Below are 23,379 nucleotides of genomic sequence, written 5' to 3'. Positions count from 1 at the left end.
TAAAAAATAGGTCGTATCCACAATAGGACCACTCTAGGGACACTGAGTCATGGAAGAGAAGGACAAGTGGGTGAAAGTGCCTATTTAAGACCAGGATGGAAAGCCCGCAAGCCTCTGAACCAGCGTGGGAGCTCTGCTAGCCCCAAATGCAAATGTGGAGGACTCACAGCATAGAGACAGCAGCCCTTGAGGACTCCAATGTTAGCTATAAACCGGATTGCTGATGGGTGTGATAGTCTTTCTTTATTCCCTGAATCTCTCATGTTTGGAAATGTTTATGTACATGTACACATCGATACCCATTTATACATATATATATGCAAATCAATATGTCTTTAATAAACATGTTCAGCTTATAACTTGGAGTGGCAGGCTTGGCACTCATGCTTTTATAAAGTCAACAGCCATTTTTCATGCGATTGCCTCAGGTCAAAAATTTTGGGGGTGCCTTTTGGATGCAAAATAAGATAAACCTGAGTGCCCAGGACTCTTTGTGGACCATTCATTCCAGAAAGGGGAGCATTTTTTTTTTTTTTTTTTTGCCTTGCAATGGGCTCTTCTGAGCTCATTCTGCAATATAAGCTTCAGTATGAGCTCACCACAGAGCCCAGAAATTTGCAAGTGCTTGATCTTAACTTGGAGGAAAAGATGATCACCTTTGAGGTGTGTCCCTGTGAATTTCACATAATCCTGCAAATAGTTTTCCAAAATAATCAGACTTCGATAGGCACTTAGCACCTATAAAACAGGGCTGGGAAACTATGGCCCATGAGCCAGAACTAGTCCAACATCTATTTTTGCCCAAAAAGTCTTATAGGAACACAGCCAGATCTATTTGTTTATATGTCATTTACGGCTGCTTTTATGCTACACTGGCAGAGTTGAATAGTTGTGACAGAGACCATATGGCTGGCAAAGCCCAAAGTATTAACTATCTGGCCCTAAAAATGAAAACAAATATGAACAACCCAATAGAAAACAAACAGGCAAAGGAAATGAATAGGCAATGCAAATGCACAGGAGAGTGCCCTGGAATGTCCAATAACTAGATGAAAAGATGGAGCTGTAATCAGAGAAATTAAACTTTAAACTACACTGAGATTGCATTTCATATGCACCAGATTTGCGAACATTTAGGTCGTGCAACATCAGCTGTTGGTAGGGCATAGAGAAATGGGAATTTTTATTCTCTGCCGTGGGAAGCACAAGTCAGTGCAATCACTTTTGAAAGCAATTTCACAATATCCAATAATGGTGAGTGCACATAATTCACTCCTAGACACACACGCACGCACGCACACATACATGTGTAGCAAGGAAAGGCACGTTAGAGAAGCTGTCACATGCTTCGTGTACAAGGGGACTTGTACACGAATATTCATGGTAGCATTGTTAGAAAAAGTAGAAATGAGTTTAATATTAATAACAGAATGGATAAATACGGGGTGCATCCTTAAAATAGATGCTATGTAATAACGATGAATTAACGACGATGAGATATTTCATGAACACGTATTTCATAAAGCTACCAGGTTGAGTTGACTTGGGAAGTCAACAAAGATTGGAGAGAGGTACAAAGGGAGCTTCGCGTACGTTTGTGGCATTTTTGTATCTTAAGCTGATGGCTGTGAACTCAGATTTTTGTTTTTCCTATAAGTTGGAAATAAGTCATAAAAATGAAATTCTGTATGTTTGAGGCCTTTAATCATTACGGCATAGAGGAGACCCCCCAAGACCTCCCGGTTTTTATTTCCACAGCAGCCCGTGGCCCAGCAGCCAGAGCCTCTTGCAGACACTTATGCAGCCTGGTGAGGAGGTGAGTGGGACCAAAGTCTGGCTTGTCCACTACTCTGTCACCTTGTTGTGCCCGTTGCCCAAGAGCCCCTAGGTGAGCATCGCTCAAAAAGGGGGCCTTTCCCCTGCCCACGCGTGCCCTGTGGAGTGTGCAGAAGCTCTGCAGCCAGGCCGCACGTGCTCTCGCTTAGCCTGTGGGGCTACGCACGCCCTCACCCACCGCAGGGAGGAAGGGGGAAGGGGAGCCTGTCTGGAAACAGAGACTCTGCTGCCTGTTTGCTTGCTAACACATGTTGGCTCATCCTCGTATCTTTCTAGGTCCTTACGGTTCCAGAGCTGATCATTTTTCTCTAGTTATCTGGGTATAGGCTCTAAAAAATTAATTTGTTTTGCTCTCTTAGGACATCTTATCCAAAAAGTGAAGATTAATTGGCCAATTTATCTTCAGTGTAAAGCACATATAGGAACTGTAAGAGATAGTAACGTGCTAACAGCAAGGCCATTGCTGTGGATATTTTGTCTTCTTGGACAAGCTGCAAATTGGAACCCTCTTTTCTTACCTTCTTCACCTGATAGACAATAGGAACTCATCCTTCAGTACAATCTACATCTCTCTTTTCTCCAAAATCTGAATCTCTCCTTTCACCTAAGTTTCCAGCCCTAATATCTCATTCCTTGGAAGCAAAGGACAAATGTGGTTTATGGACTACCCATATCACTTTCACGCGATGTGCATCAAAATGCTGATTTCTGGGCTCCCCCCAAGCCTATTACATCACTTTGCATTTTTAATCAAGCTTTGCATGTGACTCTCAAGCTTCTGGAAGTCTAAAAACCACTACTTTAGATGAGAGAAAAGTTATTTGGGGCAAAAAAAAAAATCACCCTAATATATAATTCTCATTTTAAAGCAGCATAGGAAAGTGGTATCTTGGCAGGAGAAATTCTGTCCTCTTTCATTGTTGTTATAAAGGAGCGGTCTTAAAAGAATCAAAGAAACCAAATTTACAATGTTTTCTCACTTCACTTTCTCATGGCCGTTGCTAGAAAATAATAGAAACGATTTAGGTGATGGGCGCCAATTTAGGGAAGGCTCCGAGGGCACAAGACAAGGAGCCGGGAGACCGGGAGTCGTCCTGTGATGGTCTTGGGCAGAGCACAGGACTTGAGGGCTTCAGATTTCTCATCTATGAAACCAGGGGCTTGTCCATATATCTTTAAGTTCTCTTTCAGACACACAATCAGAGGAAACATGTCATTCTTAAAAACTGTAAGTCCAAGCACGTTTGTATTTATCCACTCTCTAGCGTATAAATCACTTTATTGTATGTTAGTCATGGACCCAACGGGGCATTGTTTTTTGAAGATAAACTCTCAAATGCAAAGCTGATTGGCAGTGTTCCGTTTCAAACTTCTTAGGTCTGTTTCAACTTATTTCCATTTTCTTTAATTTTACCTAGGTGAGGTGAGTGGTAAACTTCACGGTAGCATCTTCAACCCCACCTGCCTTAAAGCATTCAGGAAAACCATCTTCGACGTAGATAATAAAACAACCCAAAAGGCGCAGTGGAAAGGGAGAGGGGAGGCGCCCATAAGACAGTATTGGGTGCGAATAATGACTTCCACGGGGTTGCGAAGCCACAGAAGTCCACAAGGGGAGGGGATGCTGACCATTACCCGCCCCCAAAGTTGCTGCTGACTTCTCAGTGTTTTCTCCCTTTGCAAAAAGTGTGCAGTGTTTGGAAACATCAGCCCCGTGGCCTCTTAGGAGATTCCTGCGTTTGAGGGTTTTAAGGTCCCTGAGAAGGACTCTGGGTGGAGAGCACCCGAACTCCGTGTCCTGGGTGGTTCACTGCTTGCTAAGACCTAGCTCCCCGGTGCCTCTCCACGGAGGTGCACAGAGCTCAGGTGCAGGGAGGGGCCTGGATGCGCGGGCTGCGCTGCTTTGCTGCGGGGCAGAGCCGGAGCCTCGGAGCAAGCCCGCGTGCGTGTCCCAAGAAGGGAGGCTTGTCCCCTCCTCCTCGAGACCTTCTTCCCCTTTGCACAGCTCGCAGGGTCCGCGCCCTCCGGGCCGCGCAGGTCGCCGCTGTAGGGGCTGCCGCCGTGCCCCGGGGCCGGGCCGGGCCGGAGCCCCCCCATTCCCCCCATCCCCCCCGCCCCGCCCGGGCCGGCCTCGCGGAGGAGCGTCCCGGGGCCCCGCTGTCACTCACGCGCGGGGACCCGCCCCCGCGGCCCTGCCCCGGCCCTGCCCGCCGATGAGCGCGGCGCCCGCCGGCCAATGGCGCTCCGCGGGCCCGGGCGCTCGGCACCGACCTGGGTGATTTGCATAACCCGGCGGCCCGGGGCCCGCGGCGCGCAGCCCTGCACCGAGCGGGACGCCAGGCGGCGGGGGCGGCGGCGGCGGCGGCGGCGGCGGCGGGGAGCGAGCCCGGGGGTCTGCGCGGGAGCCGGGCGGGGGGCGGGGCGGGGCGGGGCGGGATGGCTGCGGGCGGCGCCGCGCGGCGCTGAGGGGCCCGGGGGCCGGGCCGGGGCGGGAGCCATGGCCGAGCGCGGCGCCCGCGGCTGCGCACGGCCGGGCCGGCTGGCCTGAGCCGCGGGAGGAGCGGGGCTGCGTCTGCGCTTCCATGGGGCGGCGGGGGGGGGCCGCACGCCGGAGCGCCGCGTCCCTGCGCTGCTGCCGCGGGCCGCTGAGCCCGCCGACCACACGCCCGCCCCGGCCCGAGCCCGGGCTGCAGCCGCCGCCGGAGCCCCAGTCCCCGCCGAGCCCGGGCTGCACCCGGAGCCGCAGCCGGAGCCGCAGCCAGAGCCGCAGCCCGAGCTGCACCCGGAGCGCGAGCTGCACCCGGAGCCGCAGCCGGAGCCGGAGCCGCAGCCGCAGCCGCAGCCGCAGCCGGAGCGCGAGCTGCACCCGGAGCCGCAGCCAGAGCCGGAGCCGCAGCCCGAGCTGCACCCGGAGCGTGAGCCGCAGCCCGAGCCGGAGCCCGCCCGGCCGCCCCGCCGCCGCGATGCCGGGCCCGCTGGGGCTGCTGTGCCTCCTCGCCCTGGGGCTGCGCGGCGCGGCCGAGCCCAGCGGAGCGGCGCCCCCCCTCTGCGCGGCGCCCTGCAGCTGCGACGGCGACCGTCGGGTGGACTGCTCGGGGAAGGGGCTGACGGCCGTGCCCGAGGGCCTGAGCGCCTTCACCCAAGCGCTGTGAGTGCGGGGACGGGGTGCGGGAGGCCGGGGCTGCAGGGACGGGGCGCTGCGGGCGGGGGCGGGGGCGGGGCCACCCGCGTGGGGGCTGCTGGGCGGCGCCCCCGCCTGCCCGGGAGGAGGAAGCCGGAGCCCCCCGCGAGCCCCCCGCGAGCCCCCCGCCGCGGGCTCACAGACCCGGCCGCGGGGGGACACCTGCCCCCGCCAGGGCGAGCCCCGCCCGGTGGCCCCGGGCCGCCCCCTCGGGCCAGGGCGCAGGGGCCTCCACCGCGGGGGGCGGCCCAGACCCCGCTCCTGCGCCCCCCGCCCCCCCAGGCCCGAGGTCCAGAAGCGGGAGGAGCCCGAGCAGGTGGGGGCGGCCTCGGCGGAGCCACCCAGAGGGAAGCAGCGCTGGGGGCCGCGGGCGGGCAGGTGCGGGCCGGGCGCTGTGGGCCGCGGAGCCCTCGCCGCGGGAGCGGAGGCTTCCGAAGGGTCCTGGGTGCAGGGACCTCCCCACCCCCCCAGCCGAGGCGGGGACCCCCGGAGCAGCCGGCCGCCCGGGTCCTTGCGGTGCCGCCCGGGTCCTTGCGGTGCGGCCCGGGCCTCGCTGCGCCTCCCGGCGGCTGCGCCGAGGCCTCCCTCTGCTGCGCTGCAGCCCGGCCCGCGACTCTGCCTCACCCTCGGCCTCCAGCTCCCCCCCTTCATTTTTCCTGCCTCCCCTGTCACTTAGGGGCTTCAAGTCCTTCTCCTCCCGTAGAGTGAAATTGACTTTTTACCAAAGAAAATCGCTTTTGCGGCAAAGAGCAACTTACCCCCCCCCCCCCCCAGAAGGTACATTGCAAGTGGGCAGGTGGGACTGGGAGTGGGGAAAAGCGAGGCAGGGAGGACGGGGTAGGGGAGACCGGGCTGTTTCTTCCTGTCTCCTGAAGCTTAAGGAATTCATGCAGGAAGAGGTGCCTCTACCTGACGTCCCTCAAGCCTCTCGAGTCCTAGAAAAGCATGTTTTTACTGTCGTGACCAGGAGTAGAGACCTTGTCTAGCCGATTCCTCCGGTTTTGATGAGGAGACTTGTCCAGTGATTAAAAGGGCTCTTTTACACCCATACCTAAAACCACGGTGAAATAACCACACGTCGATGACCGCGCGCTCCTGTCTGCAGAGCATCTTTAGGATGCACTGGGGGTAGTACAGGGCCACGGTGTCCGCTGGGCGCCTAACAGAACTCAGTGTTGGAGGCTTGGGAAACCCGTGGTCGGCGCCCTGCAGGTTAGAGTGCCCGCTGCCGGGAGCAGGTGTGCTCTCTGTGACCTGCAGCTGCAGCGAGCGGACATCCCCATGATCCTTACTGCATCTCAGCACTCTTCATTCTCAAGAGCATATATTATGGGACTGCCCCACCTAAAGGGCGTTTCAAGGGCAGTGGGTTTGCATTTTGAGAAAGCAGCTAGTTTGCTGAATCTTCCAAAGCCGAGATGAGGCCGGGCAGAGGCCGTGGGTGTGCACCCTCCGATTGCTTTGGGATCACCTGGGATCTTGTTCCAAGTACTTCTGACCTGCTGCCCCATTATAGCTTTAGTGAGCCACAGTGACACACCAAGGGGCTAGACCCATGGTCCCGGACTTTTGTTCGCCGATTCCTAATTTCCGGAGCCTGCGCACCCGTGCCTGTTACACGGAAGAAGACTACAGACACAGATACACGTCAAAAAAGATGAGGCTGATGAATCAAAGTTCTTTTATTTGCTTCTCTTGGCTCAGTGGTAGATGGGGTTTCTTCAACTCCCCTGGGGATGTCTGCATCCCACCTTGGAGACCCTGGGACCGAGCAAGAGCACAGATTTGCTTTTGCTCAGCTTGGGGTCCACGGGGCCTGGTACACAGGAGGCCCTTGAAAACGTTGCAGTGAAGAGAGAATAACTGGAGGCCACACCGAAGGCAGACTCGGGGCTTGGAATTCAGACGCCATTCCCACACAGGATTGCCAAATCCAGCATTCTCAGCATTTAGTCTTTTGTCCAGATTTGAGAAAGCCCCAGAGAGAGGATACTGCTGCTCCTCCTGTAGGCTCGTTTAAACTTGTTCAGTCCAACAGTGTCTGTTTCCTGCTGAAAGCTGCTTTATCCGAGTCTGGGGGCAGAGTCAGACGTAATCCCCAGCATTGTTGACGGGATTCCCGTGTTCACACTGGTGGCTGCACCTGTACTGATTATTTATATTTTGCAAGAGCAGTTCTCAGTCCTGTGTCACAATACGCTGGCTTGTCACAGTCCACCCTGGGGTGTTTTAAGGGAAGTAATCTCACTGGTATTAAAATTCCAAAGTTTATTTTATCAGAGAGATTCAAGGTTATTCCTATAGTAATGGTAACAGGTCACTCTTGGTCACCTGCACGCCCAGAGTCTTGAGAGAAAGAGATGAGGCGCGGGGAGAGGATTGTGCACGCGTGGCCCCTGGTGTGTGTGTTGCTGCCTCGCCGTGGGGTGCCGTGGATCCGGAGCACAGGTCTCCACACCCTGGAGTATGTCTCATGACCAGTTTTACAATTATTACAGGCTGTGCCTGTGGCTTCATGGAGACCATGGTGGGTCTGAGCCGTGGTCATGGTCCTTACCAGCCACGAAGTAATTTTGTGGCCTCGGGCAAGTTATTGTCCCTTTTATTGGGGGGGGCGGAGGGGAGCGTTAACGATTTTCTCGTCTGAAAAATGAAGTAGTTGGATTCACAAGATTATATCTAAGGCCGCCTGCCTGTAGCTTCCAGAAGTTCTATGATTTTGATGATTCTTAATAATTTTAGGATGGCAAGGTGACGATCGTGTCACGATCCTCTCGTCAAAGATCCCAGGAGCACAGAATTTCGTTCTGGGTGAGGTTGCACAAGCCTCTTCATTACCACTCACTTGGAGGAGGAGTTCTTTGTGTTTAGAAGTGTGTGTTAGGAAATTTGCCATGGAGACTTGTTGCAGAATGCATGACTAGCTAAGGCGCTTCCTAGGGTAGAAAGCCCCGCTTGTTTCCTGTGGGTATGGCTTAACGCTCGGAAAAGAAAATCATTCTGTTTCAGTAATTTGGACACTGTACAGAAAGTTACTCAACGTCCTCACTTCCATGTAATTAGTCATGATCTCTCCCACCTTCACCGCGCGTGGGTCCCGTGCACTGGGGCGGGTGGCCGAGCCCTCTGTAAAGAACTGAGGGTCGCCCGAGAGGCTCCGAGGTCTTTTTTAAAAAATGATCTCTTCTGTTTTCTTCTTTTGGAAGCAGCATCTCAGATTCTTCCTCAAGATGTATTTTTTTCACTACCCCAGACACGTTTTTCTTCCCTTCATAGTATCATTTGCCAGCATTTTCCTCTGCTTCCTTCACCCTCTGCTGTATTCTCTGGCCGGTCAGTCATCAGTGGCTAAGGGTCTGCACCAGTTTTTGGGGATACGATTTTGACATCTCTTGATTTCTGAATTAGAATCTTCAAGTTTCAATGTCAGTGTGTAGTGTGTCTTTCTAGAGATCATTAATATCACAGACAAGTGCATTTTGTGCTAAGTTAGGCCAATATTTGAATAGCTTTACATTTATTTATTTATTTATTTATTTATTTATTTATTTATTTATTTATTTATTTATTTATAAGGATTTTATTTATTTATTCATGAGAGACCCAAAGAGAGAGAGAGAGAGAGAGAACGAGGCAGAGACACAGGCAGAGGGAGAAGCAGGCTCCATGCAGGGAGCCCGACATGGGACTCGATCCTGGGACTCCAGGATCACGCCCTGGGCCGAAGGCAGGCGCCAAACCGCTGAGCCACCCAGGCATCCCATATCTTTACGTTTAGATCCTTTATTCTGCAAGCCAGCTGAACTACTGGCTGGGTTCTCTTTAAATACAAAGGAAAGAGCGTTCTGCTGGGACTTGGAGAGCTGATTTCCTGACCTGTCAATAAATCACACAAGTGACCTTGAGTGGGTGACATGCTTAACCCCTCGGGGTCTGGGTTTCTTCACCTGTACCACAAGGAAGTAAACAACTCTAACTGCCAAGAGTTTCCTTTCTCTTGAATTAGATTTTTTTTTTCTTCTACATTTCTTGCATCCTCTCGGTTGCTTAAGGGAAGCATAGTCTGAATTATGGAATGTGTCACCCACCCAGGAGACTTCTCCAGCCGTCCAGCTCTACTGGAATATTTCCATTGAATGGGGAGCTCACTGCCTCACAAGGCAGCAGTGTGCCGGGTGTGATCTGAACAAAACCCAGGACTTGAACCCATAAATCTCTTATTCGAGGCTCCTTAAGATTTCGCAATAACCGCTAATGTTTTATGATTTCCAATCGAATTAAATGCTAGTGACAGTTACGGTATCACAAGCATTTAGTGTCCAGGCCCTTGGCTCTTACCTTTAGAATTGTAAGGTAACGTTTGACAGCTTAATCTCTTAGGGAAGATCAAAGTTTTGTACTGGTAGGTGGATCCAGGCAAGTTTAGGCATTTTCTTGGCCTCTTTTAGTCTCTCTCTCTCAAATTCTTATTTTAGTCATCTTTAAAATAGTGAAAGTACCAACAGCTACAAGTTTGGATTTTGCTTTCTGGTCTCCGTGTTTGTGCCTATCCTTTCATTCCCACTTTTTCTTATCAATAAATGATGGATATTGGGTTAGATGATGGCAAATGTCCCTCACTGCTTTGAGTTTCTCTGAACCTGTGTAAACGGTTAAGCAGGTAAGGTTCTAGAATCCTTTGGTGATTTATTGAAATTTTTTCCTAAGACTGGCTGTCACTGTTTCTCTATAAAAAATATACAAATTTCCATAAAAGTGCACTATTTGTTGGTGTACTTGGGTTAAAAGTTAAACCCTGCCAGATGTGCCTTTCACTCTAAAAAATGTGACTATTATAACCCAGTGTTCTTGATAAGACAGCTTTGCTCTTTTAATTTTCTAAGCTAGATCTCAAGGTTTTGGCTTTAGGAAGGTGTTAGCCAGCTCGCCTTAACTGTCTCGGGCAGCTTAGGGTTTTGGCAATGCCAGCAGCTTTTCTTATATATGAAAGACTATGGATGACTTTTTCCTTTCCCTCCCTAGCTTTGTTAAGTGAACTGTAGTTTTCTTTTCAGAGCTTCGTTTTTAAGTTCTGCCGGAGAATAAAAGGAAAATACTAGGGCATTTAGCAAATCAGTACTCTTACAGGAAGAGTGTCCGATTTATCTGCCTTTCTAGGCGTTCCTTTTGTGTTGAATTCTTGATGGTCAAACTGAAGGCCACGTAGCACCTTTATGGTCTGAAATTGGGTGAGTTCCAAAATGAGTTTAGAAATCAGTCTTAGCAAGAGACAGATCATGATTTTATAGTTCATAGACATTTAATAACCTCAATTTCTGAAGACTTTAGCAAGTTAGTACTCAAATACCCCTTTTAAATGGCAAGACGTAATTATGTAGTAGTGTACGCTGGATTCACTCCCTCCACAGATACTTGTTCCTTTTTTTTTTTTTTAATTAATTTATTTATTAGATCGAGAGAGAGCTGGGTGAGGGGTAGAGAGAGACGCAGACTCCCTCCCCGTGCGGGCTCTGTCCCAGGACCCCAGGATCATGACCTGAGCCAAAGGTACCTGCCACCCAGGTGTGTGCCCCCAACCAAGTATTTGTTCTTAAACACTGCATATGGCTGGCATTGTTTTTTTAGCAAGGTTCTTAAAGTGTCGCGAGGTGTGTTGTGTCATGTACAAGCAGTTAAAACTCTGAATGTTTGGCTTGGTTGTTTATACCCTCTAAAGCTTGTTTTGATACCATTATATATTTTAATTGCCGAACACGGTAGGCAAGTCCTCTGGCTCTGCACTAAGCCGGCAGCAAGGTTTGGCATTGGGCATCTCTTTTTTGAGATGCAAGTGGTCGAGGTTCAGGACTGCCCTTCCAACAGTCCAGGTCCAAGAAGCGAACATCTTTAAAAAATGTATTTTTCTGGTTTTCCCAGCTTTTCTGTACCGAAAGGCCATACAGGGAAAGCATTGAATCACCCCCCTCTCCTCCCTGTGGCAACATGTTGGCCCATAAGAATATAAGAATAGCCTTGTATGGAAATATAAACCATAGATATTTTGGGAGGCAGCTGGGCCATTTAGATCCCAGGCTGGTCTGATGTCTGTTCGAGTGAGAAACGTGTGTGTGTGTGGGGGGGTGGGGGGGTGGGGGGAGGCATATCTAATATATTTCAACTTATTTAATGATGCTTTATCCTTTATATTTAATTTGTATTTGAGTATTAGGAATCAAGAGAAATGAAAGGTTATATAAGCCCCTTTAGCTAGTTTTTTCTTTTCCTCTATTTTTACAATGGAATGTAGCCTTTTTTTTTTCTTTTAACAGAGTCTTACATATAAACATAAAGTTGACCATTGAACGAATGGAAATCTTAGTGTACGCTGACAACAAAATATTTTTGATGCTTGAATCAGATTTCAGAACCTCACACAGAAAATTCAGGAATTAAAATTTCCCCAGTCCTGTACATTTTTAAGGTTTTATTTGGGGAAATTTTCCCTCTGAGAAGAGGGACATAAATTTGGCTGGGGGATGGTAACTTTATCTTGGAGCTGTACTAGGCGGGGCCAAGGAATGAGCCCAGTTTACTTGGGTCCCACTTCCCCATTCCCCCTCAGGCTGTGAAGTTCCTACAGGTCGTTCCTAGTGTGAGCTGCAGGCGGTGACTTAGTACATGTGGGTGACATCAAAGCCTCCCTGAACTTGATTACAACTGCTTTCCTAGGGAGATAGGTGGATGTGCCAATTCTCACTTTCATCATGGTTCTTGTTATTTGTAAAGATTTACTTTTTATTTGTGTGTGAGAGAGAGAGAGAGAGCTCAAGCACAGGGTGGGGGCTGGGGGTGTGTGGAGCACAGAGAAGGGAAGAGAGAGAGAGAGAGAGAGAGAGAGAGAGAATGAATGTCAAGGAGAGATTCGCAAGCAGAGTACCCGATGGGGGGCTGGATCTCACAACCCTGTGACCCCAAAATCATGACCGAGATCATGACCGGAGCCAAAATCAAGAGTTTGATGCTTAACCGACTGAGTCACTCAGGTGCCCCATGATTCCCGTTTTAAAGGTGCAGGCTAGGGCGTTTGCTTCCAAGTGGGCTATCTTTACTCAGAAACTCTAGGGATTGGGCTGTGTTGTTGATTGACTTCTGGGTTTTCCCCATTTTCCTAAGAGAAAATGTCAAGAGGGCCTTGGAGAAACCATGTGGGTTATCCAAGAAGGGCTTGGCAGACAGGATTTGCCCAGGAGAGAGGAGCCCGGTGGCCACCGCTCTGTTCCTAGAGCGTCACCCTGCTTGTGTGGGAGCCATCCCGGAGGGCTGCTTCTCTGTGGGGGAATTCTCCGGAAAAGGTCACGTGCTCTTCTTGAGTAATTTATACTGGAGGATCTCTGTTCTGAAGTCGGCCAACTCTTGGGGGACCAGCCTGGCCCAGTTGGCCAACCGTGCGACCCTTGACCTCAGGGTGGGGAGTTTAAGCCCCATGTTGGGCATAGAGTTTGCTTAAAAAAATAAAAAATGAAGCCTGCCAAGCCTTTTTGGAGTTGGAGGGAGAGAGAACTATGTCGACTGACCTTTCAGTTTCTTGATGTTCTTGAGGACTGTTCATACGTTCTGGTGTTTTCGGCACTTGATTCACGTAGTCTTTGCATTTTCCAAAGTGATAATTGCCCTTTGATCCTCTGCAGGTTCTCCTTTCTTCACATAAATGGAAGCATACACAGAATTCTTACAAAATATGATCAAAATGAAGAGAATGGGGCCCCTGGGTGGCTCAGTAGACTGGGCGTCTGCCTTCGGCTCAGGTCACGATCCGGGCCTGGGATCCAGTCCCACGTCAGGCTCCATGCTCAGTGGGGAGCCCGCTTCTCCCTCTGTCCCTCCTCCTTGCTTGTGCTCGCCCGCTCTCTCAAATAAATACAACTTAAAAAAAAAAAATTAAGGGACTATCAAGTAAATTTAATCCACTTCAAATACCTTAGTATCATGTTTTCAGAACTAGACATTGTGTTTTTGCTGATATTTAGCAGTTTCTCACGATCTCAGTTTTTATCCTTTCTGTGCTGCTTCTACTAGTTCATCTCATTTGATTAGTTTTTTTTTTTTTTTAAATCTTAACATTTTTCCTATCTTTGTAACAAAGAAAGATTTTCTTGTTGGCCTTCTGTTCTTTTCAAGGTCACTTTGAGTCCATGGTCACGTAATCCAGCTTTTTCTGTCGCTATTCTCGAGTCTTTTTTTTTATAGGCCTATCTTTAGGAGCAGGCCTTCCAAAATGGTCTTGTTTTTGAGAGTCCGGCCCAAAGACTCAAGACCCCCTGAGTTCCCAAATCAGTGTGGGCACCACACTGTAATGTAAGCACTTTGAACATTGGCTTTTCCATCTGCAAAAAGAGGTGACTTACTTGTCCCTGAGGGTCACACCTAGGAAACCGCAGCATGACCCGTTTGAGTGACAGCAAGGACCCAACTGGTGGTCATTTCTTTCGGGAGTGATTAAGCAGTTGTGTGTGTGTGTGAAGCCTGTTTCTCTGGTTCCTGGAATGTATGCCAGGTCCAAAGCCTGTTGTCGACTTGACAAGTGAGCCCTTGTGCTAATAGCAAACAGTCTACTTAGCTGGCAGATTTTTTTCATTCAGAAACCCATGAAAGAGTAGTATATACACTCTCGCCAAAATACCTTCTCAGAGGAGGGGCTATTCCCCTTTTACCAGGAAAGCCCGGGGGTGGGGGGGCAGTTACAGTTTCTGCGGAGGAGGGAGCTCAGGGGAAATTGTGTTTGCTCTCTGCATCCTGCATCTCTGCGGTTGGCCGTGTCTTCCTGAGGCGGCTGGTCAAGGGCAAGGGTGCTGCCCTGACAGGGCACACGGCGGGTCTGCCCAGAGCAAACAGGCGTGCGACCTTAGGCAGCGGCAGGGTGATCTTTAAGAATGTCTTATTTTGTTTGGGGATGGAGAGGCGCAGAGGGAGACGGGGAGAGAATCCCAAGCAGACTCCGTGCTGAGCCTGAGGAGGGGCTCGATCTCAGGACCCAGAGATCACCGCCTGAGCCAAAGCCAAGGGTCGGGTGCTCGACCGGTGGATCCACCCAGGCTCCCCGTCAGTGTGATCTTAAGGTACGAATTCTCTCCTTCCAGCCTTTGGAACAGTGGGGATTCTCATTAAGCCTCATGCCAACGACTGCCTGCCCTACTTTCTCGGAGCCTTCCCCATTTTGGGGATGTAAGATTGACTCTCGTGATTGACAGTTTAGGCGCGTTCTTGTTTCTCCATATCACTTCATTTCTAGAAATATTCAGATTATGAGACAACTTTTTAAGTACTTTAAAAATGGTGTTTTAGGGCAGCCCGAATGACTCAGTGGTTTAGTGCTGCCTTTAGCCCAGGGCCTGATCCTGGAGACCCAGGATCGAGTCCCACGTTGGGCTCCCGGTGCATGGAGCCTGCTTCTCCCTCTGCCTTGTCTCTGCCTCTCTCTCTCTCTCTCTCTGTGTGTGTGTGTCTCTCACAAATAAATAAATTTAAAAAAGAAGATATTTTATTGGATATTTAGATACCTCTGTCTTTTTTTTTTTTTTTTTGCATTTGAGATTAATGCTCAAGTTTTGTGGATAATTTGGGAACTGAAGTCCATTCTTTAAGATCTTCTGTATTTTTAAGAAGTTACACAGCATTCTTGCTAATAAGCACAGTCAGATCATTCCCAGGAACTTTAAGAACTTTCCTGGGCTTTGACCGAGACCTGATTTGAGAGCGAACGATAAAGCCCCAACGGCGGCTCCAGCGGGTAGCGGTGCTCACGGCCGCTTTAGATGGGCCGAGTGTCTCCAATACAGTTGTGCATTTTCTACCCTGGGTCTCTCTTTCTTTAAACAAAAAAAAAATGTTTGAGATGTTTTTCCCATTACCATCTTGACATCTGCCTGGTTACACATGAATAGCTTGACCCAGGCCCGCCGCGGGGAGACTGCCGTGGCCTTGCTTTCAATAGCCGTGTCACTGACAAAGAAAACATATGGAATATTTCATTCCTGTCCTTCGCGAACAGTCTGGGGCCGTGAGGGCGTGCAGCAGAAGGCTTCGTGCTTCACGGCAGCCTGGCACGTCGTGTGCTCCCCGCGGGATGTGCTGCCAGCCGGCCGACTGTGCTTTCCAAAGCCCTGTTGCATTCTAGAAAGGCGAATCTTGTGTTTCGGATAAATCAGTTTCTAACACCAGCGTGAATGAAGGTTGTGTGAGCTGGTTCCGTGGTGGGTTTCCGACTCGATCACGGATTTCCCCGGGGGAACTTGCGTGGCCGCGGGTGAGTGTGAGTGCAGGACATGTGGATGCTGTGTCCGCGATGGATGCGCGTGCTGGGCACGCGGGCTCGGTTCCCAGTGGAGCGGGCCTCGAGGACCGTCTGCCTCCGCGTGTGCCTTCTTGTCAGCTCCAGCCCAAAGGAGCACTTTCTAGTAACCACGCTCGGCGGCCCCCGGGGCTTCTGCGCCTAGGACCGGCCTTCCACCGGGCACTCTGTTGGGCGTTGGCAGCTCTGCCTTGTGGCATCTGGGTCCAGGGCGCAGAGGCCTGGTGTGGGCCCGCAGGTGTGGCAGGAGAGGCCGAGAACGTGAAAAACAGGGGTGAATCCACTGTTGTCTTTTTCAGGTCTTCTTTGTTAAAGGAGTTTGCCCTTGGCACCACCCTGGCCAAGGTGGCATTCCGGAAGGAGGAAAAACTAAAGCCTGTGACGTCTCAGGATGAGAAGATGCATGACTTTGGTGGAGATAATGCCATATATATCGTCAGGGTCCTTTCCAACCAAGTTACCCCAGCCTGAAATTCTAGTTTCATTGTTTCTCAGACATGTGGGCTGGTTTTGACAGGAGTTGATTTACCGAAAAGGAAATGGGCTCCTGTATTATCCCAGATAGAGCCAAATACTTAAATGTCAACGTGCATCTTATCTAGAAGGTATTTCTGATGGTTCTTGGTGTCATTACTGAACATTAGCTGTAAAAACAATGTGCTAAGAGCAATCATTGCCTTTCACATTTTCTTATTAAGTGTAATTCCTTTAGTTCTTGATCATCGTAGTCTTGATTTATCTTTACATTTTATTTGTCTCTAGGAAGGTTACATTTTCAAAACCTTAGGTTTCATGGCTCTTCACAAGTGAGTCTTTTTGAGGTCCTCCCTTTTAGTGCCTTCCTGTTTTTATCATAAAAAATTAGTTTGATCATCGGTGTTTCATCTTCCTTCTTTGACTATTTAACTCACTTTTCATAACTTTGAATTCATAGGAAAAGTCTCCCAAATCTCTCAATTTTAAAATGCACTCTCTTTTTTTTTTTAAGATTTTATTTATTTATTCATGAGAGACACACAGAGAGAGAGAGGCAGAGACACAGGCAGAGGGAGAAGCAGGCTCCATGCAGGGAGCCTGATACGGGACTCGATCCCAGGACCCCGGGGTCACCCCGTGGGGTGAAGGCAGATGCTCAACCGCTGAGCCACCCAGGGGCCCCAGTATATACCCTTTTTTAGTGTACAGCTCTGCTAATATTGAAGCGCACAAAGTAACGTAAGCACTATCACAGTCAAGATCTGGAACATTTTCATTCCTCCTCTCCATCCATGTCCTTGTCATCCTCCCCTCGCCTAGCCCTTGGCAGCTGGTGAACTGTTTTCTACCTTGGGTCTCTTACATTGTTTTGCATTTATCAGAACGTCCTATAGATTGAGTGAAACAGGATGTAGTCTTGTGTGTCTGGCTTCCTTTCCTTACCATGGTGCTTTTAAGATTGCACCGTGTGGGACATATGCTATTATGTAATAGTCCTTTTCATCGCTGAGCAGCATTCCATGATACAGCCGTGCCACAATTTATTTGCCCATTCCCCATTTGAGAAACACTTGCTTTGTTTTCTAGTTTTTGGCAATTATTATTTTTAAAAATATTTAATTAATTAATTTATTTATTCATGAGAGACACAGGCAGAGGGAGAAGCTCCCCTGCAGGGAGCCCGACGTGGGACTCGATCCCAGGACCCTGGGGTCACACCCTGGGCTGAAGGCAGATGCTCAACCACTGAGCCACCCAGGCGTCCCTAGTTTTGGGCAATTATAAATAAAGCCAATATTAATATTCACATAGAGATTTCGTGTGAACATAGGTTTTTGTTTCACTTTTGTAAATACCTAGGAGTGAGATCCTGGGTCAGAGGGTAAGTGTATGTTAATAAAATGTTGGCCTAGGTGTTGATGACTTAGAGCTGGAGCAAGGTTTGATATTACTAATTACTTACGGTTTCAACCTATTGTTAGTGTGATATGTATGAAATAATAGCAAAAGGTGTTAAAAACCGAATTTGTTTAAATGCCTGTAAGTTTTAAAGGAGTAGAATTATTATTGTAATTTTTTAAAGTAAGCTCTCCTCCCGACGTGGGGCTTGAGCTCAAAACTCCAAGACCAGGCACCGACCTAGCCAGCCAGGTGCCCCGGAGGAGAATCCTTGGCTCCCTTCTTGGTATCCGACAGCTGCTGTGCTTCCCCCGGTGGAGGCCTTGCGGAGAAATGCCCCCGACGTGGAGCGCTGTGCTCATGGTGACGAAAGTTTGCATTTTTTAGCATGTCCATGTTTGGAAAAGTCTGACTCAAAAAATGGGAATTTGGTGAGGAATTGCTGGGCTTCCTTGTGTATCGGGCGTGTTCCACGTGTGAAGTATAATTTCCGGGGTGATCATTCCAGGCCCCTGGCGTGGATCCCGCCTGAGAGCTGCGTATACGGAGATGTGAAAGGGCTCAGTGACGTGCTCCAGCGTCCCACAGCTCGTGGGTGGGAGTTTGTGGAGCTCAGGTGTTGGCTTTTTGTTTGTGCCTCCTGCAGTTTGCTTGGCTAGTTGACAAGTTTACTAGGAGAGGGGAAGGTAAAAAGAGAAGCAAAATGGGGCGAAGCTACAGGTTTTCACAGGGGGGAAGGATCAGATCGGAAGGAAGGGAAAGCATCCAGCAAAAGCATCCACGTGTGTATGGATAGTGGGAGACGGAGTTGATTTAGGAGAAGCTTACAAAAAATACTATTTACTGCATAAAATTACCTTTTACTCAGGGCAGAATTTTTTTTTTTTTTTTTGAAAAGTACATCTCCATCTCTGCTTTTTGTACTTATTCGTTTAAAAGCTTTCGCATTTTCTCTGTTGATGGTGTTTTTCTATGTCAGCAAAATAAATAGCAGTTGTGTGCATTTTGGCTTACCTTTTCTTTCTTCTGTGGCGTCCGCTTACATGGCCTATGAGGATCCATTAGCATGCTCACTTTTCTGCTTCTTAAAGCACAAATTTCTGAATATGCTGCTTTGAACCAAAACCCTGGAGTAAATGAAAAAGTGAAGTGTGCACTATGATGGTTTCCATATAGTGCTCCCCTGCACTCACTGGAATTTCCTGCCTCTCCTGTTGAAGATGTTTTTATAGGGAAGTCAGCATAAAAGTGAATCACCCATGAGCCTTTTTCCCCCCGAGGCATTTCATTTAGTCAACTTGGTATTAATTTAGTTGGTACTCTTTAGTTGACTTGAACACTGTGTTTGTTGATTGTGTGAGCTGATGTTTATTAAGCTGTTAATATTTTACAGACTGGATGGGCTCCTCTTTGGATCTCTGTGCCCTTTTCTTTACCAGCAGGGCTGCTCATGATGGACTCTGTGGCCACAGTTTTGACTTTGAATGGGGTGACGGCCAGCCCCACGCCGGACAGTTATTTGGTGACTCTAAAGGTTTTCTCTTGGAAGCATTTTTTCCCTTTTTCATTCCATTCACAGTGTGGTCTTGGTCTTCCTTGTGGTCTGTCTTTCCGTTCAGATAAACCGTCATTGTCATCTTGTTATTAACTTCGATGCTAATAATAATAAATGCTATTGAGTTACCAGGTATTCTATGGGAAGTGCTTTACATGCTATCTGTTGAATGCTTTTAAGAAATGTTTTTATTTTTGTTTTTATGGATATTCTTAATGGCCCTCTAAAGCACACGCTGTTGCTCGCTCCATTTTAGAGATGAAGAAACTGCAGGAGAGAGGGCACACAGGTCACGAACAGGGTTTTGTAGATGAGGTATTATTGGATCTCAGTTTTTCAGAGCGGGATTATGCGGTCAAGTGGGTTGTATGCTAGTGTTCTTTGGTGTTCCTTCTGGATGTAGGCATCCATCCGTCTTGTGTGTCAAGGATATCATGAACTGCCCATTTTACAGATGACGAATTAGGTCTGGAGAAGTTAGGTGTGGTTTAGTTCTCAGCCTGAAGTGTTCTCAGCCCCTGGGAATATAGACGTGCACCCTTCCAAATCTTACGGGTCATCGCTACAGTGGTGCTAACGCGCTTCTGTGTGTGATGGGCCACTCAGCAAAGAGGCGAGGTCTTTCTTTCGATTTAGGAAACAAAAAGTCCATCTCTTCCCCAATCCCAGGACATACATTTACATGTTTATAGGCTCCATACCTATTTATTACTTGCTAAACCTTTCAGTTACGTAAATCGTCACACCAAATGCTTGCATATGTTTTTCAGACTCTCCCTCCTCAGTCTACTTCTTTTAAGACTAATCGAGAACAGGAGCCCCTGGGTGGCTCAGTTGGTTGAGCGTCTGCCTTTGGCTCAGGTCATGATCCTGGGGTCCTGGGACCAAGAGCCAGGGTGTCAGGCTCCCTGCTCCCCTGGCAGTCTGATTCTCCCTCTGCCCCTCCCCCTGCTTGTGCGTGCTGCTTGCTCTCGCAAGTAAATAAAATCTTTTTTTTTTTTTTTTAAATTTTTATTTATTTATGATAGTCACAGAGAGAGAGAGAGGCAGAGACACAGGCAGAGGGAGAAGCAGGCTCCATGCACCGGGAGCCCGATGTGGGATTCGATCCTGGGTCTCCAGGATCGCGCCCTAGGCCAAAGGCAGGCGCCAAACCGCTGCGCCACCCAGGGATCCCTAAATAAAATCTTTAAAAAAAAAAAAAAGACCAGTTGAAGACAGTTGATCTCATTTAAATTCTTTGTGTAACAGAGCAGAAGTCCACTTATATTTAATTGTATGACTTACCTAGAACTTGGTAACCCTCCGGGGTATGTTAAAACAAAGTACAAAATTAACAAAATAAAGCACATTAACACGAAAGACGGTCTTTTCTTTGAATATATAAACCTTTAGCATTTACTTTTTATTTGTAAAGATTTTATTTATTTATTCATGAGCGACAGAGAGAGAGAGAGAGAGAGAGAGAGGCAGAGACCGAGGCAGAGGGAGAAGCAGGCTCCATGCAGGAAGCCTGATGCGGACTGGATCCCAGGTCCCCGGGGGTCACACCCTGAGCCAAAGGCAGATGCTTAATCACTGAGCCCCTCAGGTGGCCCTAAACATTTAACATTTAAAAAGACTTTTGACTTGAGTTGCTTGTGGCTTGCACTTGGCAAATGTAAAATTTTCTGTGCTCTTTCCTTGTGTTTTTGTACGGTCTTTCATGGGTCCAGTACTTTGTTGAAATTGTAGGAGATGGTTGTTTTGTGGAGGTGAATTAAAAGGTTTCATACAAGTAATTTTACCAGTTCAACACTGTTTTTTGAGACCCACTATTTGTGTAATGGCTCATGAGATCAGTGGTCTTTCAACTTTAAAATGGTAATTATTGAGATAAGTCAATATTCAAAAAATTAATTAATTTAACCTTGACTGAGTGCTTCATGTGTTAGGAACTGTTCTTGGTGCTGGAGACAGTGATGAGACCGCACACCTGCCCTCATGTAATTTACCTAGCTTGGGATGGGATAGTGGTGGTGGACCGTTAAGGGATAAATACGATAAACCTGAGGTCAGGTAGTATTAAGTACTGTGAAAAAAATAACGGGGGGTGAAGGGGACTCGCTATTTAAGTAGGGCCGTCAGAGAAGGCTTGAACGGGATGATTAAGATAATTACTGATTAAGATGCCATTTATTGGAATGTGAACCATCTTAAGCAATGGCAAAACAAGACATAAAAGTTCCTCCTCACCCCATCGTGATGATTAAAACACAAAAAGAATAAAATCGATATGCCATCATCAACTGGTATATCAATGCCATGGAATAGTACACAGCGGTAAAAGATGAGATTATTGCGACATGCCATGGATAGATTGCAAGGATCTTATGGGTAGATTACAAGGCTCTTGGGGGTAGATTGCAAGGATCTTATGGGTAGATTACAAGGCTCTTGGGGGTAGATTGCAAGGATCTTATGGGTAGATTACAAGGCTCTTGGGGGGTAGATTGCAAGGATCTTATGGGTAGATTACAAGGCTTTTGGGGGTAGATTGCAAGGCTCTTGGGGATGGATTGCAAAGATCTTATGGATAGATTACAAGGCTCTTGGGGGGTAGATTGCAAGGATCTTATGGGTAGATTGCAAGGATCTTAGGAGTAGATTGCAAGGATATTGTGGGTAGATTGCAAGGCCCTTGGGGGTAGATTGCAAGGCTCTTGGGGATGGATTGCAAGGATTTTATGGATAGATTACAAGGCTCTTGGGGGTAGATTGCAAGGATCTTATGGGTAGATTGCAAGGATCTTATGGGTAGATTACAAGGCTCTTAGGAGTAGATTGCAAGGATATTGTGGGTAGATTGCAAGGCCCTTGGGGGTAGATTGCAAGGCTCTTGGGGATGGATTGCAAGGATCTTATGGATAGATTACAAGGCTCTTGGGGGTAGATTGCAAGGATTTTATGGGTAGATTACAAGGATTTTATGGGTAGATTACAAGGCTCTTGGGGGTAGATTACAAGGCTCTTGGGGGTAGATTGCAAGGATCTTATGGGTAGATTGCAAGGATCTTATGGGTAGATTACAAGGCTCTTCGGGGTAGATTGCAAGGATTTTATGGGTAGATTACAAGGATTTTATGGGTAGATTACAAGGCTCTTGGGGGTAGATTACAAGGCTCTTGGGGGTAGATTGCAAGGATCTTATGGGTAGATTGCAAGGATCTTATGGGTAGATTACAAGGCTCTTGGGGGTAGATTGCAAGGATCTTATGGGTAGATTGCAAGGCTCTTGGGGGTAGATTACAAGGCTCTTGGGGGTGGATTGCAAAGATCTTACGCTGAGTGGAAAAGTCAATCTCAGTAGGTTGCATATGCTGGATGTTTTCATTTAAAACACTATAGAAATGACAAAATTCTATAAATGGAGAAAGGTCAGGGGTTGCTAGGGTTAGAGGTGGGAGGGCAGCGGTGTGACCTAAAGCGGGAGCAGGAGGGAGTGGTGCAGGAGCAATGGCAAAGGCGTGTCTCTGTTTCATTTTGCTTCATTTTTATGTAGGTACAGTAGATCTGCAGCCTACAGCAAGGAACGGAGGGGGGGACAACATGTTCCCTGAGAGTATTTTTTTTTTTTTTTTTTTGATTTTACGGCAGCACATGATGGGAAGTTCTATTTCCTTTTCCAAGTGGAAGTTTGTGGAATTGAAAGTGTCTGTTTTCTTCGAGGAATCGAAAACATTCTGCCGGGAGGAATTGGAGGCATTCATTCCACCCAGGGCTTCATTTCAGGTAGAGCCATATGCCCGCGTTGCCGTTGTGGCAGTGGAGCGGTTCCTTGTGATTATAGTGGTGACCGCGTGAATCCGTACGTGTGATTAAGAAATGAGTGCACGTAAAAAGTGGTGAAATCTGAGTAGGGTCAGTAGTTAATAGTGAACCAAAGTAAATTTCCTGGTTTAGCTAATGTATTATGCTTATGTAAGATGCTGCCGTTCGGAAAAGCTGGCTCAAAGATGCACAGGAACTCTATACTGGTTTTGTAAATTTTGATGAGTCTGAAGGCGTTTAAAAACAGCAACAGGGTGCCTGGGTGGCTCAGTCGGTTAAGCATCTACCTTTGGCTCAAGTCATGATCTCAGGGCCCTGGGAGCAGCTGAGTCAGGATCTCAGCTCAGTGGGGAGTCCGCTTCTCCCCCCCTCCCCCACTTGTGCACATGTGCTCGCCCTCTCTCTCTCAGATAAAATCTTTAAAAATAACAATAACAACAACAGATACACCAAATCAATTTAGGTCTTGAGAAATCTTTGTCTTGGCCTCACTCATTTTTTTTTTTTAAAGATTTTATTTATTTATTCATGAGAGACACAGAGAGAGGCAGAGGCATAGGCAGAGGGAGAAGCAGGCTCCCTGTGGGGAGCCCGACCTGGGACTCGATCCTGGGACCTGAAGGCAGATGCTCAACCACTGAGCCCCCCAGGGGCCCCCGGCCTCACTCCTTAAATAACAGGGGAAAACGGAGTCTCTGAGGTGAGATGATAAACTGAGGTTGCAGAATAAAAAGTCTGAATCTAGATTTTTTATATGTTTATTTTTAAGTTTTGTCAGTGAACAGACATGCAGTA

At 48.2% G+C, this 23,379-nt stretch overlaps 1 protein-coding gene across 1 annotated transcript in view; it reads left to right on the top strand.

The window, feature by feature from the left end:
- Window positions 1–4,799: 4,799 nt before the first annotated feature.
- The window catches only part of LGR4 (leucine rich repeat containing G protein-coupled receptor 4), a 99,838-nt gene continuing 81,258 nt past the window's right edge, over window positions 4,800–23,379 (top strand). Inside the window, exon 1 of the mRNA XM_038569287.1 lies at window positions 4,800–4,984. Within this exon, the coding sequence (XP_038425215.1) occupies window positions 4,800–4,984 (185 nt within the window). The remainder of the gene's footprint in view (window positions 4,985–23,379) is intronic.

This window comes from Canis lupus, chromosome 21 (assembly GCF_011100685.1).
Source record: "Canis lupus familiaris isolate Mischka breed German Shepherd chromosome 21, alternate assembly UU_Cfam_GSD_1.0, whole genome shotgun sequence".
Classification (NCBI taxonomy): domain Eukaryota; kingdom Metazoa; phylum Chordata; class Mammalia; order Carnivora; family Canidae; genus Canis; species Canis lupus.
This window is presented reverse-complemented; position numbering and strand designations above follow the sequence as displayed.